Source organism: Panthera uncia (assembly GCF_023721935.1).
Source record: "Panthera uncia isolate 11264 chromosome C1 unlocalized genomic scaffold, Puncia_PCG_1.0 HiC_scaffold_4, whole genome shotgun sequence".
Classification (NCBI taxonomy): domain Eukaryota; kingdom Metazoa; phylum Chordata; class Mammalia; order Carnivora; family Felidae; genus Panthera; species Panthera uncia.
In genome coordinates, this window is record NW_026057585.1 from 6,719,394 (window position 1) to 6,737,079 (window position 17,686).

General features: G+C 43.6%; 1 protein-coding gene across 1 annotated transcript in view; it reads right to left on the reverse strand.

Annotated features, from left to right (window-relative positions):
* Positions 1-17,686, reverse strand: part of PTGFRN (prostaglandin F2 receptor inhibitor) — an 85,477-nt gene that overhangs the window by 42,597 nt on the left and 25,194 nt on the right. The window contains exon 2 of the mRNA XM_049618375.1: positions 1,584-1,952. Coding sequence (XP_049474332.1) covers positions 1,584-1,952 — 369 coding nt within the window. The remainder of the gene's footprint in view (positions 1-1,583; positions 1,953-17,686) is intronic.

Sequence of the window (17,686 nt, forward strand, 5' to 3'; positions counted from 1 at the left end):
CCAAAGACTGGAGAAGAAACAGGAAACCACTGTGGGAACAGGGTGGGGGAAATTCTCTGGCTGCCCCCTACTCCTCAACATGAGAATTACAGGGGACATAAGTGTGCATCTGACCTAATAGAGGTAGAGCGTGTTTGTGACTAAAAGCAACACATTACTGAACTGCAATCAAGAATGTCTCATGGGACTTTTTTCTAAAAAACATCTTTAGGATTTTCTGTTAGAATAAGGAAGAGGTGACGGAAGAGGCAGATTTGATGTGTCAATACCTACATAATGCATGTGGCTGTTTTATTCCCTCACGATGGTTGAACGGGGTGGGGGGCAGGGGAACAGCAGCTGAGACATGGCAGAGTTCTGCGCATGATTACAGAGGGAACAGATACTTGGGTCTGCCCTCTTTTTTTAGATCATCGTGTACATCTTCTACTTGCCCAATCGTTACCTACAGTCCCTGCTCTAATATAAATGCTTTATGGCGGGGCGCCTGGGTGGCTCAGTCAGTTCAGCGTCCGACTGGGGCTCAGGTCAGGATCTCACGGTTCATCAATTTGAGCCCCTCATCAGTCTCCCTGCTGTCAGCCAGCTTCGCATCCTCTGTGCCCCTCTCTCTGCCCCTCCTCTGCTTGTGCACTCTCGCTCTCTCTCTCTCTCTCTCTCAAAAATAAACAAACTTAAAAAATACATAAATAAATACTTTTTTGGAACAAGGCAGGGTACAAGTAAATGCATAATTAAGTAATAACGATAATAATGTTTCTATTTTGCTGGCCCCAAATGAAAATAGTTTGTTCTTGCTTATTTACTAATTAGCTGAGAGAATTTTAGGCAAGTAATTAACCTATGCTCTTCTACTTCCTCATGTGTAAATTAGGCAAATATCCTGCCTGGTCTTCTTCATTGGGTTCAGAGAATCAAAGGTGGGAATAAATCTAATAGGACTTTGGAAATGGAAAACGAGCAAACAAACAAAACCAAACCCCAAACATTCCAGGTACGTAAGGTATGATTCTCCGCAGAGAGGCCAGTAAGCTAGCGGGGTCCGTTGTAAGCTAGCAGTGACCACGTCGTCCTGTCTCTACAGAGAACTCACACAAATTCTAGAGTGGGCACTGAGATCATGAAGGGCACGAAGAAGGGCATAAGCTTGGAAGTATGTGATAGTCTCATGAGAGTGAACGTTATCATGACCGTCACCTTCTCATTGCAAATCTGCTAATCACCTTGTGCTCGGAGCCTTTAAGGGGAGCACCGTTTCACAGAGGAGAAGTGGAGCCATGTAGCATGCCCACGGCCACACGGCTGTCCAGCCAGTCATTGGAGCGAGTGCGGGCAGCCTGGCCCAGACCTGGGCCCTGCCACCACGCCAGCCAAGGATGGGTCAGAATCACAGTGAAGAGAAAGGACCCTCCCAGGTGACCCCGCCTACCCTCTGCTGTTAAGCAGGTAAGGTGCTTCTTTCTGTCCACTGGACGGAGGGAGCAGAGCCCCAGAGGAGTCTCCTTTCTTGGCAAAGTCACCCCCAGCCTAGTGGCCGGGGAAGGTCTGGCCCCTGACGCGATGCCCCCCCCGAGAGGCTATACCTTTAACCTGCACTATATCCTCATAGTTGCCCTGGACGGTGGCGTCAGTGCTGGGGGTGGAACACTTGTAGTGGCCCTGGTCCGAGGGCTGGACATTCTTGATGTGGAGCTCCACGCCATCGTTGGCGGTCCGCCGCAGCAGGATCTCGCCCCTCTGCAGGCGCTCCCGGTACGGCTGGGCCGGGAAGCCCGCCTCCCAGGTGCTGGCCAGCTCCACGAAGCTGCTGCCCGAAGACGAGAAGCTCCAGTCGAAGTTCTGCTCACTGGGGCCGTCATAGTCGCTCACGTTGCAGGGGATGACCAGCTCGGTGCCCACCACCCGCACCAGGCTCCCCGAGGGGACTCTCACCACACGCCCTCGACACAGAGCTGCAATGACAAGAGAGGACGGGCGGGCGTTGAGTCGTGGAAGGTCATCCCAGGATAAATGGGTCAAAACCCTGTTGGGTGTTCCTGCTCACAGGCTTGTGGCAAAAATGTGACATGTGGCCAGCTGGGAAAAATGAGGCGCTGCCTCGATCTGAGAAGGTTAAGCCCATCCCTAGAACCCCGAGCCAGGAATACAACCCTCAAGTGCGTGCCTCTCACACAACAGTTTCCTAGGATTGGCGGGGAAGAAGACAAGTATTAAAAGTAGGCTAACCGTAAACCTGAATGGCTTCTTCCCTCCCGTTACTATTTAACATACCATTGTCACTCAGCGTGATGCAGAAATATTTTAGGGTTGGTGCGAAAGAAAAGGACACAGCTAATCAAGTATTTACATTTCTGCCCACCCTGGATCAACCCTCATCCCTGGAGACCATTCCCTAGGGCTCCTGAGACCTGATTTACACTGATGGATGCCAATCCCGAAACCCGAGAGCAGCCTGCTGATAAAAAGATTTAACTCCGGTTATCTGACATTGCCTATAAATTAATATTAAAATATGACGACTCCACCAAGTATTAATTTTCTATTTTCTGGCTCATTTCCTTCTCTCTACTCTTCACCCTGATCTAAATTCAGAATGAGGATAGGGAAACACAAAGGGAGACAGCGCCTTGTCTGGCTGGTTGCTGGGCGTTGTTAGGAACTCGGCAGCTTGCCGAGTTCAGAGGACAAAGCCAAGAGTTTACTGGTGTTCCCTGGCCCGAGAGCACATACCTCCCAGGCCTCTGATAGGGCCCCGGGGACCGCACCTATGTGGCCTTTAAGATGTCATCTTTCCCATGAACTTGAGGGTGATTTTGTGGTACATTTACGACATGTGTACAGCATTTCAATTTGGACCAAATGAACTTGTCTGGCTCCTGCCTGATGTGCCAGTTTTATGAACAAACTGGTATAGCACTAAGGCAAAGGGGAAGCCATGGGCTCTGATATCCAGGAGGTCTAAGTTTGGGTATTCATATACCTTGTACTAGGATGAGTGCACATTCACTAGATTTCTCGAAATTAACTCTTTTTCTTTCTTCAGTATTAACGTCAGTCATGGCTAGGTCAAAAGCAACATCACTCAAAAATCACAAGAATTAAAAAAAAAAATACTCCTTGTTTAAAAAAAAAACTGAACAAAATCAACACTATACTAACAATTATAATGGAAAGACAAGAGGGGCGCCTGGGTGGCTCGGTTAGGCGTCCGACTTCGGCTCAGGTCATGACCTCAGGGTTTGTGAGTTCAAGCCCCGCCATCAGGCTCTGTGCGGACAGCTCGGAGCCTGGAGCCTGCTTCAGATTCTGTCTGTCTCTGTCTCTGTCTCTGTCTCTCTCTCCCTCTGCCCCTCCCCTGCTTGCGCTCTCTCTTTCTCTCTCAAAACTAAATAAACATGAAAAAAAAATTTTTTAAAAAGCAAGTATGAAGTGATTAGAAGGACTGGAAAGAGCTCATTCCCAATACAAAGAAATTAGATTTTTATAAGGGAATCAGTTATGTCTTATACAGAAATCACATACAAAATTGAGTAATTTCCCTAGAAAGTTTAGTTGTAAGAACAACTACCACACCAGATTTGCCCTCAAATACACTCTGATAGGAGTATACACTCTGAAGGAAACCGAAGAGACTGACCTCTCTTAGCTCTGGCTGCCTCAACTATAAAATGGGGAAAGAAGGATTTACTGAATTTGTGAAACGGAAAATGCCTGGCTGAGAGTCTGCCGTGTAACAAGAGCTCAATAAAAAGGGAACTTCTGTTATGTATTTTCAATTTTGTATTTCTATCATTTGTTAAGGGTTGAATTACGATCCCCACCCAATACCCCTATGGTGAAGACCAAGCCCACAGTATCTCAACGGGTGACCATACTTGGGAATGGGGTCACCGCAGAGGTTATCAGTTGTTATTAGACATCATCGGTTGAGGTCATACGAGCACAGAGCAGGACCCTAACCCTATGACTGGTATCCTTAAAGAGAGGGAAGCCTCTCTTTATGCACAGACGTGTATAAAGGGAAGACACCACGTGAAAATGAGGGCAGAGATGGGAGGTGAGGTGTTTACAAGCCAAGGAACACCAAAGGTTGCCCACAAACCACCGGAAGCGGGCAGGGAGGCCTGGAGAAGACTCTCCCTCATCCTCCGAAGGAATTGACCCCGCTGGCATGCGGTCTGCTAGTCTCCAGAGCTGTGAGAGAGCACCTATCTGCTGTTGGAAGCCCCCAGGTAGTGGTTCTTTGTTACAGCAGCCCGAGCAGACGGATACACCATTGCTGCTCGCTCTCCAATGATTCACTTCATGGTTTTCAAAGTCTGAGTTGCCATTCGGTGGTTGTGAAATGAATTTGTAGTGGCTGTGACCAGCATGTGTGTGTGTGTCTTAATACAACGCAACAGAAGAGGAAATATTAGAGTCCACTGCATTTAGTACGGAATAAATACTGTTGCATTCAACGTTAAGTACACAAAGGTGTGTGTGTACCAGATGATGATGAAAATTATATATCTTAATTTGTATTGGGGTAAAAAAAAGAAAAACAAGTTGAACACTTTTTAAAACCCATCTCTTATTTTCTGCACCCATTACCATTTCCTTGAAGGGGGGGAAAAGGAAGCATCCCTACAACAGAAATAGTGATAAGGTTAGTGTGTGCTCTATGCAGGGGGGCTGTCTGTCAGCCTACCGGGGGGGCAGGTCTGGACTGCTGCCCCGTTCAAAGAAAAGATGCCACACCCTAAAACACTCTCCTTAAAAATAGAGTTATTGGTGCTAATAACTCGGAACTGCGGGTCACGTGTCTTCCTGCAGACAACAGGACTGTCATATTGTTACGGAACAGCACTCAAACATGCTGCTGCTTTCTTCCTAGGACAACCCGGTGCTTACAGGATGTGGCCCATGACCTCACATCTACTGCTTCTGGCAAACACACAGCATATAGCCTTCCTGCTGTCCAGCATTCCTCAAGTGCTCCTCAGATCGGGCTGACTCTGGTGGAAACCGGGTCAATCAGAATCATTCTGGCTCACTTTTGCGGAAGCCAATCAGAAACTTTCAGTTCCCTTGGAATCAGGGTACTATAGAGATGATTTTCAAAAAGAAAGAGTCCAATGGGGGGTGGGATGGAGGGGAAAGTGGGTGATGGGCATTGAGGAGGGCACCTGTTGGGATGAGCACTGGGTGTTGTATGGAAACCAATTTGACAATAAATTTCATATTAAAAAAAAAAAAAAGAAAGAAAGCGTCCAAGATGGTTGTGTAGGAAGATCCTGAACTCACTTCCTCCCAAGGACATATGCAATCTACAGCTATGTAGGGATCACTTCCCTTTGAAAAAGATCTGAAAACTAGATGAACTGTGTCCACACAACAGAAGACAAAAGGACTACACTGAGATGGGTGGGAGAATTAGGAACACTGTCGCACCAAAACAACCACCCCCCCACTGCAGGAACATCTCGGCAGACAGGCATTTCTCCTGGAGGAGCAAGGGGTCGGGGCCCCACATCAGACACTCCAACCCTTGGGATCCATGTTGGAGACACAAGCGCCCCAAAACATCTGGCTTAGAATCCAACAGGGCTGACATCCAAAGAACCTACGGTGCCACGGGAAATGGAGATTCTTCTTTTAAAGGGATCACCTGCTTAGGGATGCCTGGGTGGCTCAGTCAGGTAAGCATCAGACTTCAGCTCAGGTGATGATCTTGCGGTCTGTGGGTTCGGGCCCCGTATTGGGCTCTGTGCTGACACTCAGAGCCTGGAGCCCGCTTCGGATTCTGTGTCTCCCTTTCTCTCTGCCCACCACCCCCCACTCCCACCCCAGCTCATGCTCTGTCTCTCAAAAACAAACAAACATTAAAAAAAAATTTAAGGGATTACCTGCAGTCTCACTTGCCCCAGAATCCAGTGAAAAAGCACCCATTCCAAAAGCACCCAGACTGTATGTGAAGGAGATTCATTTGCTGGTCTGGGGCATCTGCTGGAAAGACAGCTGGCGCTCTCTCCAGAGATGGGGGCACTGGCAGAGACCATTTGTAGCTCTCTACCTACCCTGCTGGTGTAGACTGGGTGCTTGGGCACAACTCAGCACCCTCCCATGGCCTCACTGGGCTGGGTAGGGGTGAGTGGTGATGGCACCGTCCTGCCGCCTTGCTGAGGCTGGAGATCTTGGGTGACTGCAACAATACCGGCTCCCTGGCAGGCGTAAGCAAGCAGGAACAATCACAGCATTCTCGGCCTCCCTTGCCAAAGCTGATGAGTGCAGGTGGCAGTTGTGACGCTCCCCTACACCCTGGCTGGGGCTGGCAAGCCCTAGTGGTCATGGCATTCTCCCACCCTCAACTCGGGCCAAAGCATGCATGCAGACAGGGCACTCTCCTGCTGCACTGCTAAAGCCCATGGGCATCTTCCCACTGCCTTTCTGAAGCTGGCAGGGTACCCCACCCCTACATTCTCTAGCTGATCTGCTAAAGCCAGCAGACATGCAGAAACCACACAGGAGATACCCCCTATCTGCCTGGCCCTGGTGGCCAAGGGGGCTGGTGTTCCTGAACTCCAGGGGACTAGGATAATCAGAAAGACAGTTCTTAGCAAGCCAACACCCACAGGACACTGCACAGACAGCAGACGGCAACACACTTAGGGTCTTCCTGCGAAAAAAGGCCTATTTACTTATCCTGAAGCTTCAGCCTGCAGGATAACCCTCAGGTTTCCAACACATCCGGAGGCTATGCAGGCATTCCCAGGGAACATAAGCAAAGAGACACCATCCTTGTGCACCCCATTGGCCTCACTACAGCTTGATGAGAACTTCCAATAAGATTGTACACTTTCTCAGGGCCCCAATTTTGCAACTGTTCCCCAAGGGACGCCTCCAGATCTCCTGGTCTGGAGGCCAGCAGGGTTTACAAGTGCAGTCCCACAGGACTGTATATATTTGCATAATTTAAAAACTGCTGCCTAAGGGTCTGGCTTCTACTCAGCCTGAAACGAGGTGATAAATGAGATTTGTCCCCTTGGAGCAGTGACAGATCCTGGCACACCCTCAACAATAGGGACATATCAAGAATAAATCAGGCTACTTAGACAATGACAAAGGTTTGAGAGACAACTAAGAGCTATGGCAAGGTCGAACAAGAAGGATCATTACCTACACAAGGCCACTCCTTCATGCCCGAGAGGTAGCTATTTCATCTAACACCCAAAAACTAACGGAGAGTCAAGCAAAGTAAGACAGAGAAATATGTTCCAAACAAGAGAACACACACACACGCACATCTCAGAAGAAGACCTTAATGATATGGAGATAAGTAATCTCCCTAATAAAGAAATCAGAGTAATGGTCATAAAGATGCTCACCAAACTTGGGAGAAGAATGCATGAACCCAGTGAGAATTTCAACAAAGATACGAAAATAGAGGAAAGTACCAACCAAAAGTTACAGAGCTGAAGAATACAATAACTGAACTGAAATATACAGTAGAGGAATTCAGAGCAGACTGGATGAAGCAAAAGAATGGATCAGTGAACTGGAAGACAAAGCATTGGAAATCACTCAGAGCAGCAAGAAGAAAAAAGAATTTTAAAAGATGAAGATATGGGGTACCTGGGCGGCTCAGTCAGTTAAGCATCCAACTCTGGCTCATGGCATGATCTTACGGTTGGTGGGTTCAAGCCCCACATGAGGCTCTGTGACACTGACAAGCTCAGAGCTGGAGCCTGCTTTGGATTCTATGTCTCTATCTCTCTGGCCCTCCCCCGCTTGTGCTCTCTCTCGAAAATAAACAAACATTATAAAATGGTTTTTTTAGATAAAAAAATAAAAAATGAAGATAACTTAAGAGATCTGTAGGACAATATTAAATGGAATAACATTCACATCATAGGGGTCCTAGAAGGAGAAGAGACAGAGAAAGGTGTGGAAAACTTAATTCAAGAAATAATGGCCGAAAACGTCCCTAACCTGAGGACAGAAATAGAAAACCAAGTCCAATAAGCACAGAGAATTCTAAATAAAATATACCCAAAGAGAGCCACACCAAGACACATTATAATTAAAATGTCAAAAGTCAAAGAAAAAAAGAGAACCTTTAAAGCAGCAAGAGAAGACCAACTTGTTACATACAAGGGAAACCTCATAAAGTTATCAGCAATTTTTCAGCAGAAATTCTGCAGGCCAGAAGAGGGTGGCATGACATATTCAAAATGCTGAAAGGAAAAAACTTCTGACCAAGAATACTCTACCTGGTAAGGTTATCATTCAGAATTGAAGGAGAGAGAGTTTCCCAGATAAGCAAAAGCTAAGGGAGTTCATCACACTAAGCCAGCCTTACAAGAAATATTAAAGGGACTTCTTAAAGCTGAAAAAAATGTCACGAACAACGAGAAACCATACAAAAGTAAAAAATCTCATCAGAAAAGGTAAGTATATATTAAAAGTAGGGGATTAGTCACTTATAAAGCTAGTATAAAAGTTGAAAGACAAAAGTAATAAAATTAAAATTACAATAATTAGTTAATAAATGCATAAAATAAAAAACAGTAAAATGTGACATCAAAAACAAAATGTGAGCTGGCAGGGCGTAAAAGTGTAGAGTTTTGGAATGTGTTCACATTTAAGTTGCTATCGATCCAAATAGACTGTCACGTACATGGGACAGTATATGTGCACCTAATGGTAACTACAAAGCAAAAACTTATAGTAAATACACAAAAGAAAATGAGAAATGAATGTAACACTAAAGAAAGAAATCATACCACAAGGGAAGAGAAAAAGAGAAGAAAGGAACAGAGAGGAACTACAAAACAGCCAGAAAACAGTGAACAAAATAGCAAGAAGTACATACCTATCTTTAATTATTTTAAATGTAAATGAACTAAATTCTCCAATAAAAAGACATAGGGGGGCTGAATGCATTTTAAAAAACAAGTCTCTTCTGTATACTGCCTACAAGAGACTTACTTTAGGATACACACCGACTGAAAATGAAGGGATGGAAAAAGATATTCCATGCAAACAGAAACGAAAAGAAAGTTGGTGTAGCTATACTCATATCACACAAAATAGATGTTAAAAAGACAAAGAGGACCACTACATAATGATAAAAGGTCCAAGCAAGCAAGAAGATACAACATTTATATATACTCATGTACCCAACATAGAAGCACCAAAATATTTAAAGCAAATATTAACAGGGGCCACTGGTCAGGCTCAGTCAGGAAAGCATGTGACTTCAGCTCAGGTCATGATCTCACGCTTTTTAAGTTCAAGTCCCGCATCGGGCTCTGTGCTGACAGCTCGGAGCCTGGAGTCTGCTTCAGATTTTGTGTCTCCCTCCCTCTTCGCCCCTCCCCTGCTTGCACTCTGTTTCTCTCTCTATCAAAAATAAACGTTAAAAAATAATAAAATAAAGTAAAATGTTAAAGCAAATATTAACAGACCTAAAGAGAGAAGTTCACAGCAATATAATAATAGTAGAGGGTTTTAACACCCCACTTACATCAATAGATACATCATCGAGACAGAAAATCAGTAAGCATATCAGCTTTGAACAGCACATTATCAGACCAGGTGGACTTAACAGATATATACAGAACATTCCACTCAAAAGCAGCAAAATATACATTCTTCTCAAGTGCACATGGAACATTCTCCAGACAGCTCATGTTAGGCCATGAAACAAGTCTCAATAAATTCAAGAAAACTTAAATGATATCAAGCATCTTTCCCAATCACAATGGTATGAAACTAGAAATCATCTACAAGAAGAAAACTTACTTAAAAAAAAACACAAATACGTGGAGATTAAACAACTGGGACAACAAAGAAATCAAAAGAGAAATTAAAAAAACACCTAGAGGAAAATGAACAGAAATACGACATACCAAAATCTATGGGATGCAGCAAAAGTGGTCCTGACAGGGAAATTCGTAACAATGCAGGCTTACCTCTAGAAACAAGAGAAATATCAAATAAATAACCTAACTTTATGCCTAAAGGAACTAGAAAAAGAACAACCAAAGAAGCCCAAAGTTAGTGCAAGGAAAGGAATAATAAAGATCACGAGTGGAAATTAATAAAGACTAAAAGGAAATAAAGAGAACAGGGGGAAAAAAATCAATGAAGCTAAGAACCTTGAGAAGATAAACAAAATTCTTTAACAAACAAAATTGACAAGGCTTTAGCTAGACTCACCAGGCAAAAAAGGAAAAATCAACAAAATCAGAAATGAAAGAGAAGTTGCAACTGATACCACAGAAATACAAAGGATTATGACACTACTGTGAATAAATATATGCCAACAAATTGGACAACCTAGAAGAAATGGATAAATTCCTAGAAATAGTTGATCTTCAAGAATGAATCAGGAAGAAGTAGAAAATCAGAAAAGACTGATTACTCAGGAGACTGAATCAGTAATCAAAAACCTCCCAACAAATAAAAGTCCAGTACCAGATGGTTTCTCCGAGTTTTACCAAACATTCAAAGAAACATTGAAGAGGAGGGAATGCTTTCAAATTCATTTTATGAAGCCAACATTCCTCTGATACCAAAACCACATAGCACCACCATTTACAAAAAAAAAAAAAATTATAGGCCAATATGCCTGATGAACATAGATGCAAAAATCTTCAATAAAACATTAGCAAACAAAATTCAACAATGCATTAAATGGATCACACCCATTCACACACACACCGTCATATACCATCAACAATACATTAAAGGGATCACCACCAACAAATGAGATTTATTTCAGGGGAGCAAGTCTTGTTCAACATCCACGAATTGATCAGTGTCATACACCACATTAACAAAACGCAAGATAAAAATCATATGATCATCTCAATAAATGCAGAAAAAGCATTTGGCAAAATTCAACATCCATTTACAATAAGAACTCTCATCAAAGTGGGTACTGAAGAAACATACCCCAACAAGAACCATATATGACAAACCACAGCTAATATCATGTTCAATAAGAAAGAAATAAGACAAATGATAAGAAATAAGATAAGAAAGATAAGAAATAAGACAAATACCCACTCTCCCCACTTTTATTCAACATAGTATGGGGGTTCTAGCCACAATAATTAGGCAAGAAAAATAAATAAAACGCAACCAAATTGGAAAAGAAGAGAACTTTCACTATCTGCAGATGACTAATGCTAGAGATAGAAAACCCTAAAGATTCCACCAAAAAAAAGTGTTAGAAAAAATGAATTCAGTAAAGCTACAGAACACAAAATTAACATACAAAAATCTGTTGCATTTCTATGCAGTAATAACAAATCATTAGAAATGGAAATCAAGAAAACAATCCCATTTACAATTGCATCAATAAGAATACGATACCTAGATGGTACGCCTGGGTGGCTCAGTCGGTTAAGCATCCGACTTCAGCTCAGGTCATGATCTCAAGGTTCAAGCGTTCGAGTCCCGCGTTGGGCTCTGTGCTGACAGCTTGAGCCTGGAGCCTGTTTCAGATTCTGTGTCTCCCTCTCTCTGCCTCTCTCTCTCTCAAAAATAAGTAAACATTAAAAAAAAATTAAAAAAAAAAAAAGAATACAATACCTAGGAATAAACCAAGGAGATAAAAGACCTGTATACTGAAAACTATAAGACACTGATGTCAGAAATGGAAGAAGACACAAATAAATGGGAAGATACTCCATGTTCATGGATTGGAAGAATTAACATTGTTAAAATCTCCATACCACTCAAAGCAATCTACAGATTCAGTGTAATCCCTATCAAAATTCCAATGGCACTTTTCACAATACTAGAACAAATAATTCTAAAATTTATATGGAATTGCAAAAGACCCCAAAGACCTTAAATCATCAGAGCAATCTTGAGAAGCAAGAACAAAGTCAGAAGTACCATACTCCCAGATTTCAACCTATACTACAAAACTACAGCAATCAAAACAGTATGGTACTGGCATAAAAACAGCTACAAAGATAAATGGAAGAGAACAGAGCCCAGCAATAAACCCATGCACATGTGGTCAATTAATTTACAAAAAAGGCAAGAATACAAAATGGTGCTGGGAAAACTGAACAACTACAGGCAAAAGAATGGAACTGGACCTCCATCTTACACCATATACAAAAATCAACTCAAAATGAATTAGACACTTGAATGTAAGACATAAAACTACAAAGTTCCTAGAAGAAAACATAGGTGTTAAGCTCTATGAAGTTGGTCTTAGTGATGTTTTTTTGGATCTGACTTCAAAGGCAAGGGTAACAAAAGCAAAAATAAACAAATGGGACTACATCAAACTAAAATGCTTCTGTACAGCAAAGAAAACCATCAACAAAATGGAAAGGCAACACGCTGAACAGGAGAAGATATTTGTAAATCATATATTCAATAGGGAGTTAATATTCAAAACATATAAAGAACTCATACTACTCAATTACAAAAGAGCCCAAACAATCTGATTTAAATTAAAAATGGGTAGAAAATCTGCACAGACCTTTTTTCTAAAGACAATATAGAGGGCAAGGGCACCTGGGTGGCTCAGTCAGTTGAGTGTCTGACTCTTGATTTTGGCTCAGGTCATGATCCCAGGGTCGTAAGATTGAGCCCTGCATCAGGCTCTGCGCTGTGTGGAGGCCGCTTAAGAGTCTCAATCTCTTTCTCCCTCTCTGCCCTTCCTCTCCCCACCCCCGACCCTGCTTGCACTCTCTCTCCGAAAAAGAAAGAAGAGGGGTGCCTGGGTGGTTCAGTAGGTTAAGCGTCCGACTTTGGCTCAGGTCATGATCTCATGGTTTGTGAGTTAGAGCCCTGCATTGGGCTCTGTGCTGACAGCTCAGAGCCTGGAGCCTGCTTCAGATTCTGTGTCTCTTTCTCTCTCTGCCCCTCTCCCACTTATGCTCTGTCTCTCTCTGTCTCTCAAAAATAAATAAATGTAAAAAAAAAAAATTTTTTTTAAAGAAAGAAGAAAACATACAGATGGCCAAAAGGCACATGAAAAGATGGTCAAGATCACTGATAATGATGGAAATACAAATCAAAATCACAACGAGGTATCCCCCAAAAGAGAAGAAATAACAAGTATTGGCGAGGATGTGGAGAAAAGGGAACCCTTGTGCACTGTTGGTGGGGATGTAAATTGGTGCAGCCACTCAGGAAAACAGTGTGGAGGTCCCTCAAAAAATTAAAAATTGAACTACCCTATGATCCAGCAATTTCACTCCTGGGTATCTATCCAACCTTGAGGGTACCATGCTAAATGAAACAAATCAGACAGAAAAAGACAAATAACATTTGCTTTCACTTACACGTGGAATCTAAAATACAAAGCAATAGAACAAAAGTCCAACTCATAGATACGGAGGACAGACTGGTGGTCGCCCAAGGAGAGGAGGCTTGGGGGAGGTGAAATGGGTGAAAGGGATGAACAAGTACAAACTTCTAGTTATGAAATAAGTCAATGGGATATAATGGACAGCCTGGGGAACACAGTCAACAATAGTGTATTAACTTTGTATGGAGACAGATGGTAACTACACTTACCGAGGTGATAATTTTACAATACATACAAAGGCTGGATCACTATTCTGTACGAAACGAATGTATTTGCGTCAATTATACTTCAGTTTAAAAAAAAAAAGAGAAGGGCGCCTGGGTGACTCAGTCGGTTGAGCATTCGACTTTAGCTCAGGTCATGATCTCACAGCTCGTGAGTTTGAGCCCCACGTCGGGCTCTGTGCTGACAGCTTGGAGCCTGGAGCCTGCTTCGGATTCTGTGTCTCCCTCTCTCTCTGCCCCTAACCCACTCGCATTCTGTCTCTGTCTCTCTCAAAAATAAATAAAACATTAAAAAAAATTTTTTTTAATAAAAAAAAAAGAGATGATTTGCTCTGAAGCCATATTTGCACAGCCCTCCTGACTATGTGAGGAGGCCATCTACAGCAAAGAGAGCCAGGCAGGCACCTGGATCAGACAGGTGAATTGAACCTCACCTGGCATCACAAGCCACTGGATCCAGCCACACCACCTCAATCACTCCACTCACACGCACACGCACGTGTACATACTTCTTCCCCCGCACATTTCAGTATCTTGCAATTTCACTCACTCCCACTCATACCCCTTCAGCGAATTTCTATCACTGGCAACCCAGGGCCTTGGAATCCTACATGACCATTCAGCCCTGAACCCATTCGTCACCAGAGTTCACAAAGGACATATGCAATCTCTTTTTTATATTTACTTTTAGTGATGACCAGACAATTGTGAAGATCCCTAAGAGAACTTTCAGAAGGAAATGTTGTGGGGGAGACCCTTAAGAGGCAGCGTAGCCCAGGGGTGCCTGGGTGGCTCAGTCGGTTGAGAGTCCGACTTTGCCTCAGGTCATGATCTCACAGTTCGTGAGTTCAAGCCCCGCGTTGGGCTCTGTGCTGACAGCTTGGAGCCTGGAGCCTGCTTTGGATTCTGTGTCTTCCTCTCTCTCTGCCCCATCCCCACTCATGCTCTCTCTCTGTCTTAAAAATAAATAAAACATTAAAAAAAAAAAAAAAAAAAAAAAAAAAGAGGCAGTACAGCCCGGTGCTTAACCTCCTTGGGGCCAAGTTTCATCATCCGTGAAATGGAGACAGAAATAACCACCCCCACCCCAACACACACCCATACTGTGTAAGGAGTCACTGAGTTGTGGACCCTCACCGCAGTGCCCTGCGGTGGTAAGAAGCTAACCACATCACAACCTTCCACGCTGCTTTCTTGGCAAGGTTTACAAAGGAATTCCCTAATGTACAAATCTTGTCAATTTCTGTCAGTGGTCAAGAACTTGACCAGGGTTAGCAAGCTGCCCACAGCGCCCTCAGGCAGGAGCCTACATCCCTTATAAGGTCTCTCTCCCATCTCTCTCCCTCTTCTTAGTGATTGGAGCTTTGGCACCCAACCCAGCCCCTAGTCTCAGCTCTGTAATCCGTTTCCCACGTGGTTGCCAAAATCATCTTTTTAACCCACGAATCATGCGTCCGTTCACTAGTCAAGGTCTGTGATGGCTCCTTACCACCTCCAGGATACAATCGATCTTTCCCAACGGCCCCCCACGTGATTCCCCCAGTTCACGCCACCATCCCTCTCACCTGAATTATTGCAAGAGCCTCCCAGCTGGCCTCTGGCTTCCACTCGTGCCCTGTACTCCCAACCCAGCAGTTGAGGCACTATTTTAAACACTTAGGCTGGATTAGGTCATCACCCTGCTGCAAACTTGCCGATGGCTCCCCATCTCAGGTCAAAGCCCAAACCTACAGAGGCCTCACAGACTAGCATCTGAGGCCTCACAGGACCCAGCGCTGCTTCTCGAACCTCCTGCTCCTCTCCCACGCACTCCCTGGATGGTAGCCAGCCAAGCCTTCCCCCTAACATTCCTGCAACAAACCAGATCTTCTCCAACCTCCGTGCTCTTCCGCGGGTCCAGAGTTCAGAGCACACTCCACCTCAAAGCCTCCTTCACTGGATTCAGATCTTTATTCCCGGGTCAGCCTCTTGTGCACACACCCACACCCCCCATTCTTACTCCTGCCAGATTTTCTTATCACTCATCACTAATAGACTCTATGTGTATTTGTATATTTTTACTATCATTTATTGTCTGTCTCTTCCCACTAGAATGTGAGTTTCTACAAGAGCAGCGATGGTTATCTACTTTGTTCACTGCTGAATGCCAGTGCCTAGAACAGGGCCTGGTACCTAGCAGTTTGTTCAATAAACATTTGCTTAATGAGTGAATGAATAAAAGACATACGAGGTCACCGGCAGGCTGGCCACTCTGGGTGGCTTTGTCTCCTGCCACTTTTCCACCCTCTAAAGTTCAGCCTCTGACAAAACAGAGGACCCTTCATTTCCTGGAAATGCCATGCTTTCTGAGGTCTCACGGCCCCTGCTTCTGTATCTCCTTCACCTGGAATGCCTTCCAGCAATCTCCTCATCCTCTTGGAAGACACTGTCCCAGAAGCACCTCCTCGGTGAAGCCTTCCCCCTCTCTCCTGGGATCACTTGGGCACTCCTGCCTCCATGTTCCAGCTCAACCTGCAAAAATACCTTCAGTGCTGGCTACGTTAGCGTGCCACTGGGAAAAGTAAAGCAGGTATGAACAGATGCTCGAAAGATCAAATTCTAATCTAAAAAGATATAAACCCAGCCAGCATCTTGCATGCAGAACAGAGATGTTCCCTCATCCGTACAAACCAAGATGTTAAATTTTGGTAACAGAATTTCAACTTGCTCTGAGCAGTCTGGTATTTAGCACAGATTTCCTTTAATATTGTTAAATAACAGCTAATAATATTTTTAAATATAGTTTGTAAAAATTAAAGCATATGGCCCTTTTCAAATCAAAAAGAGTGTCTGCAGAGCCACCCACTGCCAATTTTTGTCAAAACCTCTTGTATCAGTTCATAACTGACGGAAAAAGAACAATTTTCTCCTTTGGTTTTCCAAATTCTACCAGTATTTCAAATTAAGAGCCCCAGACACTTCATGGCAACTGAAACGTATTAATTTAGCTCTCCACAAAGAGGTCTTTACAAAGGAACGATTTTAACCTGTGCTTTCATTTGTTTTTAGGGTTCAGTGTAAGAACCCCTCATACGAAAAGCATTTCTTCATCAGCCTTAAAAGCACCACTGAGGACACTACTGTGTTGTTCAATGACTCAAGCGTCCGTATGTTAAAATTCCCTCGAAATGTAGTACCAGAAAAAAATACCTGTTGATGGACCATTGTACATTCTTTCCCAAGAAAACAAGAAGTACACAGGCATTCCTTGCATTCAAGCCAGTTGGCACAGCCAAAAGTGCCTTTGTTATTCAAGACAAAATAAGGGCACAGCAACTTCACATCTGTGTAGCGGTATGAAAGCTTCTGTGCCAAAGCATTAGCACTCCCAGTTACTAAGTGGCCCAGCACCACATCCCAAACCCTTACAGGTAAGTCTCAGAAGCTTCTACTGTCTCCTAACTCCCGTTCTAAATAAATTTTGCGGGGCGCCTGGGTGACTCAGTCGGTTAAGCATCTGACTCTCGGTTTCAGCTCAGGTCAAGGTCTCGTGGTTTCGTGAGGTCAAGCCTTGCGTTGGGATTCTTTCTCTCCCTCTCTCTCTGCCTCTCTCCCACTTGCACTCTGTCTCTCTCAAAATAAATAAACTTTAAACAAATAATTTGCCTAAGCCTACAAAACAACCTCGAAGAAAAAATACCTAATGCAATTGTTACTGCTAACTTCATCTCTCTTTTCTCTATCCCAACTTCCAACTCCTGTTTCCCCCAACATATACAAAATTCATGTGTCCGTCCATACCTTAGCTTCAAGTCAGTACTAAATATGGTCAACTATGGAAACCATACACAGTTTAAAGTTCTAATAATAATCTGTTCTCTATCTCCATACCTTTCTCTATCTCTATATGTCCCTACTGCCCTTGTACTTTTTTTTTTTTTTTTTTTACCTTCATCTTAAGGTTTTTATTGCATGTATGTACATGGATGTCTTTGTAAATTGCCTCCAATGCTTTTTTGGAAGGAGGGGAGGGAAGTAGGGTATACATTTCTAAAGACCAATAATTAAGATTTCCTCTTTAGGGAGATTTTCCCTTTCTGCTATGAAGGAGAGTAGCTTGTATCAGATCAACTCCAGCCTCACAAACAACTACAAA